We start from the raw sequence: 13,158 nt of genomic DNA, 5'->3' as shown, positions 1-13,158 counted from the left end.
CATCCCTCTTGCTTCAGAGGAAACTGGCCACAATCCAGTTCTGCTGCCGTCACATCTAGCTCGTTCCTTGGTTGTAGTGGCACGTGCCTTTTCTTAACTGCTGATTACTTCAAGATGTTAGAAATTTACAGAGGATAAAAGAGTGCAGCAGAAATTCAATACACTGCCAGCCATGCGGTTTAAATTGTATACGGAATATTTTCAAGAGCTCAAGGCATCTGGGAACAATTTGCTAGATCCTCCTCCCCTTTTGTTTTTATTTATGTATTTATTTTTAACAGACTTTTTGTGTCTGGAACACATTACAGACTTGGTTATATATTCCTAGAGAGTAAGCTGAGCTTTAATCAGTTACAGCAAAAACAACGAAGAACAACACATCTATTTTGTTGTTGTTATATGCTGTCACATTGTCTCTGACGTATGGTGACCCTATAAAAGAAAGCCCTCCAAAATGCCCCACCCAGGACAGCCCTGCTCAGCATTTCTAAGTTTGTGGTTTCCTTTATGGAGTCAATCCATCTCTAATTTGGTCTTCCGTTTTTCTTCTGTCTTTGGCTGTCCCCAACATGATTCTCTTCTCCAGTGGTTTTTGCCTTCTCATGATGTGTCCCCAGCATGAAAGCCTCAATCTTGCTTTTATGGAAAGCTCTGGTCCTGATTTCATCTAGAACCCACTTGCTCATCTTTCAGTCCAGGGTGTTTGCAAAGCTCTCTTCCAGGACCTTGTTTGAAATGCATCAATTTTCTTCCTGTCAGCTTTCTTCGCTCCCCATTTCTCACACCTATCCATAGTAACTGGGAATATAATAAGTGTAGATTATCTTGGCCTTGGTCTCCAGTGAAACTTCCTTTTGATTTTTTTCAGTTTCTTCATTTTTGCCCTTCTGATTCTCAGTCTTCTTTGAATTTCATGGCTGCACCATCCATTTGAATTGATGACTGAATCGAGATAAGGAAAATCTTTCACATTCTTATTTCTTCATTATTAACAGCGAAGTCCTGAAATTCTTCTGTAGTCAAGATTTTGTTTTCTTAATATTCAGCAGTAGTCCTGTTTTTGCCATGTCTTCTTTCATTTTCATCAGGAGCTATTTCAATTCATTGCCACTTTCTGCCAGTTGTAAGGGTTCATCTGCATTTTTAGCATGAACGTTTGTGAACTGGAGTCCGTGTCATCAGATGCTTTTCTGTTTGTAATGATCAATGGAGTACTGATATCACCAGTTCAAGTGTAATGGACATTTTTATAGCAGCCCAGGTTTATAACACCATTGCAAAACTACCAAAAGTGTAGCAAATGTCTCCCCCATCTAAATTTCACATAACATCAGATTCCTAAGAATTTTGGGCTAAGGCTCAGATGATGCACCACCTTATGCCTTAACATTCTTTTCCCTTACTCAAAAGTAAAGATATGGTATTTCTATCTAGTCTGGTACTCAAGCATGGGGATTAACAGGGCTTCAACTCTTTGATCCTTGCTATGGTATCCAGGCTCTATGGTAGCCTGCCAATAGCTGGCTTTTCATGTCAAAGATCGCAGGTGCAGTCTGTGGCATGTGCAGGTGTGGCTAGGAAACTGAAACTTCAGAGCACTCTTGCCAATCAGTGCTAAGTTCATCCCCCATGCCACCACCCTATAATTTGAACACTGCACTGGATTGAGTCAGTCTCTTTCTTCAGCCAAAACTTGAAATGAGCCTTGCAGCACCTTAAGGGCCAAGGATTCTGAAGAGTAAGGAGGAATAGCTTTGTCCAGGGAATTGGGGGGGGGGGGGTTAGCTTTCACCTGATGTTAAAATACCTCAGTTCAGACACTCACAGAGATATAAAAGGCGTAAATACAGAGGTCCAAAGGCCGTGAAATGCAAGGAGTGCGTTTCCATGCAACTAAGAGTCTTTGGGCAGCTTAAATACCAAAGACTTCGAAAACTTAGGCCCTTGTTTTTCAGGCGCCACAAGACTTTGGGTTGTTTCTGCTGCAGTTGTCTGACACAGCTAGTCGCCGGAAAGTCTGCAGAGCTGCAGCGCGTATGGGAGAAAACCTGGCGACCCATTCCCAGCTTGGACAGAGTTGAAAAGCTCTGCTTAGGAATGGCACTCTCCGGATTTCGCGGCCTTTGGCCTTGGGGCTAGTCAGAGGTGTGCGCGCGCGCATGAAGCTGGTGTCTCCACGGATCTGCCACCCTTGAGGATGGCAGCGCGCCTAAAAACTCCTCTATGTTTCCTCTAACGCACGATCAGGTTCCCGCGGCTGGATCCCAGCTCCTCTCCGTCGCCCCCTAACTCTTTTCACTCCGAAGCATACCAAAGCACGTCCCCCTCGCCGCCGCCTCCAGGTACCCCCCCACCCCGCCTGCCCTCCCCCACATCGGCAAAGCCGGGGGAGGCGCCTTCCCTCCCTCGTCCCGCCTCTTCTCAACTTTACCGAGGAAAACTTTTGTTTTGGTCCAGTGATCCGGCGGGAGGGCAGCTTCGCGGCGGCGGCGGCCCCGGCGATTGTTTGCCCCGCGGCGTCGAAGGAGACGGCGGAGTTGGGGTGATCTGGGGGAAGCGGGGTGAGGCTGCCCGGCTGCCCCGAGCGGACGCACTCTCGCCCAGCCTGCCTAGCTATGGAAGCAGCGCGGCGGGCGCTGCGGCTCCGGCTGCTGCTGCTGCTGCCGCCGCTGCTGGGGTCGGCCTGCTCCGCGAAAGGTAAGACGCGCGCGCGTGTTCGGGGTCCGAAGGGACGCCCCGTCTGGAAGCGGGCGGATTGAGGCTGGACTCGGCGAGGATGTGAGCGGGCTGGAGCGGGGCTGCGTGGGCTCCCCACTCTTGGAAGTCCTTCTTGCGGCGGTGCTGGGCACCGAGAAGACCCGGGGCTCAGACCCACGGGGAGGGAGAAAAGACAGAAATTCCGGTGTGCGAACTGAGACTCCAACGTCTGTAAAGGGCGCCTTCTCCTAAGGAAGGGCCGCTTTGTAATGTGTGGACAGGGGAAACGAGCGTTTGAGCTCGGGGGACAAACCCAAGCAGGAAGATGGGGGGCAGCAGGAGGTGAGGCAGCTGTGAGCAGAAAGCCCGCTCATCCCGTGGGATCGGATGCAGCGGAGGTGGTCAGGGCAGCGGAGCTTGTTGTCAGCAAGTGCCCAAGGAGGGCAGTGGCGTGGGCAGGTGTCCTCCCAGAGTTTCAAGACTCCGGATGAATGATTTGGGGCTGGAGGCCTAGTGCCGTCCCCATCGGTGCCCTTGGTTCCCTTCAGGAGGCGGTCCTTTCCTCCCCAGCACAGGTCCCTGAAAGGTGTCTTGTGATCCAAATCATGGGAGGGGGATACAAACTACTCCAGGCACTTTTAGCAATGAGTTTGCAAAACTATGTATGGAATGGTGGTTTTTTTTTTCTTGTCCTGTTGTAATCAGGACAGAGCTGGGATCATGGCAGTTCCATGGAAGAACACCAGCAGGTGGTCTCAGGTTGAGTCCTCAACCTCTCCTGGAAAGGCTGGGAAAGACTGCTGTGGGAAACCCTGGAGAATACCACAGCCAGTCCCTGTTGTCAGTCCTGGGCTAGATGGACCAGTAGTTTGACTCAGTAAAAGCTGCTTCTGATGTGTTCACTTGAAAATGAATGGGTAGAAAGAGTGCCTCTGAAGAAGTGTAAAGTATATTTTCCTTCTCTTGTATGCATAGCATTAGAAATAATTGTGTCTAGAGCAGAAAACATTACTTCCAAGCAAGATTTTAAAAATCACATTTGTTCTGTTTTTTTAAGTTTGGAGCTGTTTCGGTGTGCACACACTGCTGGCTCCCCCTCCGTGCTCTGGCCACAATCTCCAGTGCGTTTCTGGAGCTATACTGGCAAACACTAACACTGCATGACCTGCCAGTTCCTTTTGACTTGGGAATTCAGTGAATTTGCACACTGTGCCGTATTTGCTGACACTTGATGCAAAGCTCCAGTGTTTGCAAAATCAGAACAGTGCCTACGCAGTAACTGTTAAAGGGAAGTGAAGCTTTGGGGGACATACACTGAAAAGAACAAAACGGCCAGTTGAACTTAGCTGGGGCTCTTGCCTCAGTCTCCCTATGTTTGCTCAGGCTGATACTGAAATAGGCAGATGGAACTGAGCAGGCAACTGAGAGCTTGTGCACACAGACCAGTAAGTTTCCAGAGAGTAAGCCAAATGAACAAGAAAAGTGATAAAGGACTACACAGGTGCTAGTTTCATTTAGTCAGCTTTCTCAACTTTTTGGAGAGTATCTTTTCTCCAAAGAGCTCCCTGCATAAAACAGTGAACAGTGGCAAGGAGTTTTATGTAGTGTAGGGAGCTCATGAGGAAGGGAGGTATTCTCCAAAACACTGGACAAATTGACTCGAATATGCCGGCATTTGTGTGATCCTATATTGTTTCCGTGTTGTGTTTGCTGTAGAGTAAGCAACTGGTAAACCTGCCTCAAGGGAGTTCGTCATACAATGCACTTGTAATCAGTGTGGTTATAGTGTGGGAAACCCAGTGTCACATCCTGGTTCAGCCACAAAACCTAGTAGGTAAGCCAAGACTACCTCACAGGATTTTTGTCAGGATTTTTAAAAAAAGATTATTACAGAACACAATCTTGGGTTTCTTGGAGGCCCTGCAGGATACAAATGTGATCCACCAATATGTAGAAGTAATGTATTTTGAATTATGTTCACCAAAATTGAACACAGGAGAAACTCACATTTAAGAATGAATGCATGTTACAGGGAACATGTGGAAGAGATTAGAGATTGCTCCTTGCATATGCATATGTATACTATGGAATAAATTTATGTTATCTAGCAACATGTGAACACATTTAATCTCAGGGCTAAAAGTCATTTGCTGGAGAAAAAATAGACTCCATTAGGTAGCCTAGCATAATTTTGCAGCAATTGGCACTTATCCCTGGGGAATGAGAGTAATTTATTCTTTTTGGTGAATGCTATACATGATGAGGACCTAAGGTCTGGGAGTTTGGGAGCAAACCTGGAGAAGGTGCCTCCTCACTCTTTGGATGCCATCAGCAGCAACGTCTTCATGCTAATAATGCTATAGAAGCCCTGGATTGATTCCTTGCTAATTGTACAGTACAAGGCCCCACAGGGCATAGCCCCAAAGCATTGCTCCAATGGAAACTTGGTCTACCCATCTCCTTGCAAGTATGGTGCCTGCCTGCAGCTATTTCTGGGAGAATGTTGACCAACCAGGGGAGGGCAATTTGTGGTCCTCCAGGTATTGTTGGACTTCAGGGTCCATCATCCTTGACCATTAACCACTAGTTGCGGTCCAGCATTTACAGGCACCCTTGATAAAGAGTTTCCACCTCTCCAGCATGGCTGCTCCTATTCTGGAACTAGGAAGGGTCACTCTCCTTTTAACTAGAATCCCCACCCACTACAGTTCCTAGGGAAACTGCCATTGCAAGATTAATCTTTTTGTTGGGTCATCTAGAAGGAAAGCTAAAAAGAAGAACAAACTGGTAGCCCTTTGTCAATTTCATCTTGATCCTGAAACTGGAGTGAGTTTGCTTGCCAAGAGTGAAGAAACCTGTGTCAATTTCACTTTTCTTTTGAGCCAAAGGCAACCTGCAGGCGTTGGCACTAGAGTGAGCTCAGCTGCAGGAGCTAACCAAATGTAGACTAGATACCAAGAAGAATTTCCTCACTGTCAGAGCAATATGACCGTGGAACCAGTAGAGAGGTTGTGGGCTATCCAACACTAGGAACATTCAAAAAGAAACTGGACCAGCCGTCTGAGTGGGATGGTGTAAAGTGGTGTTCTGTACCAGTAGGGGCTTGAACCCGATGGCCTTCTGGCATCTTCTCACTCTACTATTCTATGATTCTATTATTTATGCTAGTTTTAAATACAATGGCAGTGGCAGGATTTCCTCCACCCCTTCCTCCTCATAATCCCAGTCAATGTCACCTCATTTTGCCTAGGAACTGGCTACTAGAAGTGTCGAACCTCTTTTTAGCCTGCAGACCAAATTCCGTATCAAAGAAGCTGCATTCCAATGGGGCTAGGGACAGAAGGATTGAGGCCAAAAGTATGGAAAACTCTTCTAGAGAAAAGCTTTTACTGACAGTAACATAGCCTTATCAGAGGCATTCTGACCTCTTAGAATGAGTGTCAGGGGAATCACCCCTACCATTTCACCTTCAAGATCTGCTGAGCAGAGCACAAAGTGATGGAAGGGCAGCCAAGTAGCCCCATCGCCAAAAGAGGTGAGACAGTAAAGGTAAGCTGGCTCTCAGTACAGTTGTTACAGAAGCTCCAAAAATTTTTCTACATGCTGTCCCAAGAAAAAGAAGTTAGAGAAGCTGCTTGCATGTTTCTGGAATCTCAGGAATAAATGAGTGAAGAAACTCAGAGAGAATGGAAGGCTAGTATGGAAGTACTGTTGTTTCATCTATCACCCCAGAATGCAGGAGAAGACTAGCACACAGGGATCCTATTTAGACAAACTTAGCAATGCTTGTCCTTAATGCTAGAAGGAGGAGCCTGTGAGTTTGGAGTGGAAGGCTGTGAAGTGTTGGCTCATGTCTGTGGAGGTTGCTGTAGACGTCTTTACAAATATGCATTCAGCACATAACCTGAACACTGGGGTACAGGTCTTCTGCTTATAATCTTTTACAGACATGTGCTTGTATCTGTGCAGTAATCCTGTCAAGCAATGTGAAAACATTTGATTTCCAAGGACTTTCTTTCTTTTGTGGGACTAGAAGTATCGGAAAGTCTCTGTGGTCCTAAGGTCATCAGTTTTTAAGGTTTTTTAATGGTTAATTTCCTTTGTCACATCTCCATTCTTGAGAAAGTGGAACATCCCTCTGAGCTGAGGAAAAGAAACTGCAGCTATAGATCAGCAAAGCATCTTTTAGTAAACTCATTTGGAAATTTCTGGTCTTTTGGGTCAGTTCTTTGCATGTCAAGAAAGGAAGGGACGGTTTGGAAAAAGCCTGTTGCCACCTTAATTAAAGACTAACAATGGTCGCCTTAAATTCATTTATATTCATTTATTTATTTATTTAAAACATTTTTATGCCGCCCCCATCGTAACGAAACCTCGGGGAGGCTCACAACAGAAACAAAATACATAAATAACAATATAACAATAAAAAAATTATTTAAAAACCTCTGGTGCATCTCGGCTAAAAATTTAAAATTCTATAAATACAAATTTAACAATTAAAATAAGTTTTAAATAAAAAGGTCTAGTCTGGCGCCGAAAAACAAATAACGACGGCGCCAGGCGGACCTCTCTGGGGAGCGCATTCTATATATCTCACCTTTCCTGCAAAGAATCTGATGCTGCTTACATATTGGTCCACCTGTCCATTTTACCCATACAACAACCCTGTGAAGTTGGCTAGGTTAAGAGTTGGTGACTGAGCCAAAGTTATCCAGCGACATTCCTGGGTGGCTGGCTGAAGATTGGAACCTAGATATCCTGAGTCCCAGTCCAGCACACCAACTATTATGTCATACCAGCTCATTTATAATGGGCACATTTATAAACCAATAGCTTGGATCAGGGATGTGGAATCAATGGAACATGCCTCAATCCAGCCTGAAAGGCTGCACACCTCCAATCCTTACACCCTGCAGCAATTCCAAGTGAAATCTGGTATCCAAAATCTGCGATAACAGCAAGGACACAGGTGACAGGGAAGTCAATGGGCCCTGGAAGAAGTTACTTCTGGGCCAGTGTCTTCACATGAGGTCTCCTTGGATGCATGAAGAGAAGAACTCAGTGATTCCCAGCACCAGCTGAGTCCCTTTTTTGTGCTGGGGGAAACATGGAGAAAGGCAAAACAGGCACAGTGGAAGATGTAGGGCAATTGTGGCATTGCCTGTGGTCAAATCCACTGATATTCTGTAGTCCATGGAGGACCTAGTGGGAAGCACTTGCCCTCTTCAGGTTCAACACCCCTGATCAAAACCACTTATTGAGCAAAATTGGAGAAGAACAAGCACATTCCTTGTTTGAACTCTGTGCTGTGTCTCAGTTCTTCCAGCATTCAGCTTCACTGGATGGCCCTGGGTTCCAGTATTATACAAGAAGAAAAAGATCTGTTGAGCTGCCACACTTTCAAGCCTGTCATGAGAATCATGATTTCTCTCTTTACCCTTTTTTCTCTTCTTAAACAATCTGCTCTTGTAATTGATGTATCTGTTGGTTCACTTGTTATTGTTAATGAAAATGTCTCCAAATGTGCTGTTCCACTTGAAAGTAGGTGGGATAGATTTGCTTAATAGGAAAGAAGCAAAAAGGGAGAATTTGGGGGATAGGCTGTGGGTAATGAAGGAAAGTAGCTTTTGAGATTTGTTTCTGATCTTTAGTGTTTGTTTCTGATCTCTAGGTGCTTTTTTTAGAAGGCTATGAGGAGTTGTATGATTAGATAAAATTGGGGAGGGAAGGTGTCAAATGATGAACTTGTAGACTTAATTAAGGGGCTCCTTACTTTTCTCCCATCATTTGAAAACTGTGCCAGACTTCTAAAAATTATGGAGCACAGATAGCCTCAGATTTCTGTAGACTATTGCATGAATTGGTTAATAAATATGTTAGAAGCAAAACAATGAACTAATGAACTGTAGTTTAAATTTACAATGCAATATAATTGCTATTGCATTTTAGGACATTTCTGTTTATTTGTGGAATGAAACTAAACTACAAGGTTCTTCCGTCCGAAGATCTGCTCCAAAGTATAGCCTTTCATGGGTAAATGTACCGCAGGGATCCATTTTGTCCCCTTTGCTATTTAACGTCTACATGAAACCGCTGGGAGAGGTCATTAGGAGGTGTGAGCTGCAGAATCATCAGTACACTGATGATACCCAGCTCTACCTTTCGTTCTCTACCAATCCAGGTGAGGCAGTGGCTGTACTGAACCGGTGCCTGGCTGAGGTAATGGGCTGGATAAGGGCCAATAAACTGAAGCTCAATCCAGACAAGACGGAGGTCCTGCTGGTAGGTGGACTGGGCTTTGGGATGGGGGACTTTGACCTAGTCCGGAATGGGGTTGCATTCCCTCTTAAGGACAGGGTCCGCAGCTTGGGAGTGCTCCTCGACCCAGAGCTATCGTTGGAAGCTCAAGTGTCGATGGTGACGAGGAGCGCTTTCCATCAGCTTCGGCTGATCCATCAGCTGTGTCCCTACCTGGAGGACGACTGCCTGGTGACAGTGACACACGCGTTGGTGACTTCCCGGTTGGATTTCTGTAACGCGCTCTGTGTGGGGCTGCCCTTGAAGATAGTCCGGATACTTCAGATGGTGCAAAATAGAGCAGCCAGGTTGCTGACGAGGACTGGGCGTTATTCTCATATAACCCCAGTCCTTTACCAGCTTCACTGGCTTCCCATCGAAGTCTGGGCTCAATTCAAGGTGTTGGTAATTACTTATAAAGCCCTTAACGGCTTGGGACCCAGATACTTGAAGGAACGCCTGCAGCCATATTTGCCCTCCCGGCCCTTGAGATCGGCAGCAGGGGCTCTCCTCTGGGAGCCTTCCGTAAGAGATATCAGGAAGCAAAGTACCCGGAGGAGGGTCTTCTCTTGGTGGTGCCCCATCTGTGGAATGCGCTCCCCAGAGAGGTCTGTCTGGCACCGTCGTTATTTGTTTTTCGGCGCCAGGCCAAGACCTTTTTATTCAAACAGTATTTTAATAATCTTTAATATTTATAGTTTTAATTGCAGCCAGTGTGTTTCCAAGTTTTAATTGTAATTTGTAATTCTATTTGTTTTATTTATTTGTGTTGTGAGCCGTCCTGAGGCTGTGTAGCAGTGGGGATGGCATATAAAAACTTGGATCGGGCTTCGGGGAAGGGGAATTGAACTTAGTCCTGAATGGGGTTGCACTCCCTCTTAGGGACAAGGTCCACAGCTTGGGAGTGCTCCTCGACCGAGAGCTTTCACTAGAAGCTCAGGTGAGAGCGGTGGCGAGGAGCGCTTTCTGTCAGCTTTGGGTGATCCACCAGCTGCGCCCCTACTTGGAGAATGACTGCCTGGTGACAGTGACACACGCGTTGGTGACTTCCTGACTTGACTTCTGTAACGCGCTTTACGTGGGGCTGCCCTTTATAACGGTTCGGATACTTCAGTTGGTTCAAAATAGAGCTGCCAGACTGCTTACGGGGTCTGGGTGTTAGGTTCACATGACTCCAGTCCTCCGTCAGCTTCACTGGCTCCCCATTGAAGTCTGGGCCCAATTCAAGGTGTTGGTTATGACCTATAAAGCCCTTAATGGCTTGGGTCCTGGTTACCTGAAGGAGCGCTTACATCCATATATGCCCACCCGCCCCTTGAGATCAGCGGGGGAGGCCCTTCTCCGGGAACCCTCCGTGAAGGATATTAGGAGGGTAAGTACTCGGAGGAGGGCTTTCTCTGCGGTGGCGCTCAATTTATGGAATGCGCTCCCCAGAAAGGTCTGCCTGGCGCCGTCGTTATTTGTTTTTCCGCACCAGGTGAAGACCTTTTTATTCAAATGTTATTTTAATTGTTAATACTATTTATTTATTTTATTCTTTGGCCAGGGCAACTTAAATTATACTGTTTTATATTGTGTTTATTTATTTATGATTGTGAGCTGCCCCAAGGCTTCGGTGAATGGGGTGACATAGAAGTTCCCTAAATGAATGAATGAATGCAGGTATATTACTTAGCAAACACTGCTTCTAGTTTCTGTGCTTTAGCTGTGGATGAGAAATAAGTGCTTTGCATGTGGATGGTCCATCCTTTGGCATCTCCGTGCAGGTTTAGGGGAGACTCCTATTTGAAAACCTGGAAAGTATTGCCACTGTGTGGTGGGGTTCATATGTCACAATTCACACCAGGATGTTTGTTTATTCATTTTATTTAAAACATTGTTATCCCGTCCATCGCGAAACATGCCTCAGAACGGCTTACAAAGGTTAAAATAGTAATATAATAATACAATTAAAAATAATTAAACATTAATAATAAGCACAGCATAAAACAAGCACTTTCAAAAAACTAAAGGAGGAAAGGAAGGAAAAAAGAAGAAAAGGAAAAGAAAGAAAAAATGTTGTGTTATGCAAATCTAGACTTTTTCCCACAGGGTGGCTTGTCTGTGGGCAGCACAAGCCTATATCTTTTATATTTTTTATTTATTTTATATTGTTAATTTTAATTATATATTGTTATTTTTGTATTTTATTGTATTTTATTGTGTTGTAAGCCGCCCCAAGGCTTCGGCAAGGGGCGGCATAGAAATGTTTTAATAAATAAATAAATAAAGCCTTACACAGCTTAGGGCCACAAGACATGGCAGAGCGCCTCTCTGAGCCGCAGTCTAGTTGGACACTGTGCTCAACCTTTGGGACCTTCCTCCAAGAGCCAATTCTGAGGAAAATGTGGAAGGTGGCAACTAGGGGGAGAGCTTTCCCAGTGGGGCCCCCTCATTTTTGAAATAAACTCCCCACTGCAACCCAGCTAGTGCCAAATCTGTCACCCTAAAATTAATAAGTAACCCATGGTGTGTAATGGGAGGAGTTGTACCCACAATAAGTTGTCCTGTTATCTGAACCCAGGTGATCGACTGCATCATGTGTAACAGGAAGCAGGAAGTGAGCCTTTTTGCAAGAGCAGCAGACCCCCCACCTTGCTGCTTTTGCTAAGCTCACTTGGGCAAATCCCAGTTACCCCACAAGTGCCCAAGAAGCACTTTGGGGAGACCACCGTATCTTTTTGTGTGTGTTGTTGTAACATGCAGACTCACCTGATGTAGACAGTATTGAGTAAGATAGACCAATGGTTTGACTTTGTTTCCTACATCTTTCTTAAGAAATAGGGAATAAGTAGGAAAAATCCTTCCCTTTTTCACTGAATTAGCATGAAAGGTAAGGAAGACTGTCAAATCTAGTTTTCTTATCACATCCTATTAAAAGGTATACCAGGAGGCCAAGCAAGGCTAATTATGAGCTGGGACTTGCAAAGAATATCAGGAGCAACAGAAAGGGCTTCTATCAACATGCAAATAGCAAGAGGAAGGTGGGACCACTTAATAAGGAAGAAGGGGATTTGGTGACTGATGCTAAATGATTATTTTGTCTCTGTGTTCTCTCCAAAGCGGGACAAGGGAGATATACATGGAAGACCAGAGGGGCAGAAATTAGAGTCACCCCTCCCCACCAGAAGTTGAGGAGTTCCTCAGGGTACTGGATGTTACAAAGACACAGAGTCCTGACAGGTTACACCTGGGAGTTGGCAGGTGTACTCTCGCACCCTTTGGCCTCCATTTTTGAGACCTCCTGGAGAACAAATGAGGTTCCTGGAGGGTGGTGCCAGTGGTCCCAATCGTCAAAAAGGGTAGTAGAGGGGACATGGGGGATTACAGGCTGGTTAGCCTTACGTCCATTCTAGGAAAGACAATGGAAAGACTCATAATAGTGAGAGATTCAGTAACCCTAGATAGGGAAGGGAGGTTGGTGGTCATGCAACAGAGTTTCCACAGAAACAGGTCCTGCCAAATGAACCTTGTGCAATTCTGTGACAAAGTTTCGAGGTGGCTAGGTGGAGGGGACGCGGTGGATGTGATTTACCTAGATTTCAGCAAGGCCTTTGACAAAGTGCCCCATGATATCCTGGTTGAGAAATTGAGGAGTTTTGGGATAGTCCAATGCACTGTCCAGTGGATTAAGACATGGTTAATGCACCAAAAACAGAGGGTATCTATTTGTGCGGAATCATCAGGATGGTGGTCAGTGACAAGTGGGGTCCCTCAGGGCTCAGTTCTGGGACTGATCCTGTTCAGTCTTTTCATGAATGACCTGGAAGAGGGGGTGACCAGTGTGCTGATCAAATTCGCAGATGATAGTAAAATGGCAGTGGCCACAATTGAGGAGCAGAAGGATCTGGACAGATCCAGAAGGATTTGGACAGACTATGGAAGTGGGCAGGGGACTACAAGATGGTGTTTCAATACAGATGAGTTCAAGGTCTTGCACTTGGGGCATAGGAATGGGTGTCATAAGTACAGGTTAAGGGACAAGTGGCTGGAGAGCAGCACTTGTGAAAGGGATCTTGGGTTACTGGTCGACTGCAGGCTAAACATGAGTCAGCAGTGTGATGCAGCAGTCAAGAGAGTGAACACCACCCTTGGTTGCATAGAAGTGTGGCTTCTAGATTGAGA

The 13,158-nt window shown here is 45.7% G+C and overlaps 1 protein-coding gene across 4 annotated transcripts in view; it reads left to right on the top strand.

Moving 5' to 3' along the window:
* Positions 1-2,461: 2,461 nt before the first annotated feature.
* Positions 2,462-13,158, top strand: part of MERTK (MER proto-oncogene, tyrosine kinase) — a 65,616-nt gene continuing 54,919 nt past the window's right edge. For 3 of the 4 annotated variants that reach the window (XM_044429229.1, XM_044429230.1, XM_044429227.1), the window contains exon 1: positions 2,462-2,697. In XM_044429229.1, coding sequence (XP_044285164.1) covers positions 2,616-2,697 — 82 coding nt within the window. In that variant the 5' untranslated portion in view covers positions 2,462-2,615. Of the gene's footprint in view, positions 2,698-6,180; positions 6,247-13,158 lie in introns of those variants that run through there. The other variant, XM_044429231.1, reaches the window with a different exon arrangement.

This window comes from Varanus komodoensis, unplaced genomic scaffold, assembly GCF_004798865.1.
Source record: "Varanus komodoensis strain SLA01 unplaced genomic scaffold, ASM479886v1 scaffold2, whole genome shotgun sequence".
Lineage (NCBI taxonomy): Eukaryota > Metazoa > Chordata > Lepidosauria > Squamata > Varanidae > Varanus > Varanus komodoensis.
Note: the sequence above shows the minus strand (reverse complement) of the source record. Positions and strands in the feature narration are given on the sequence as shown.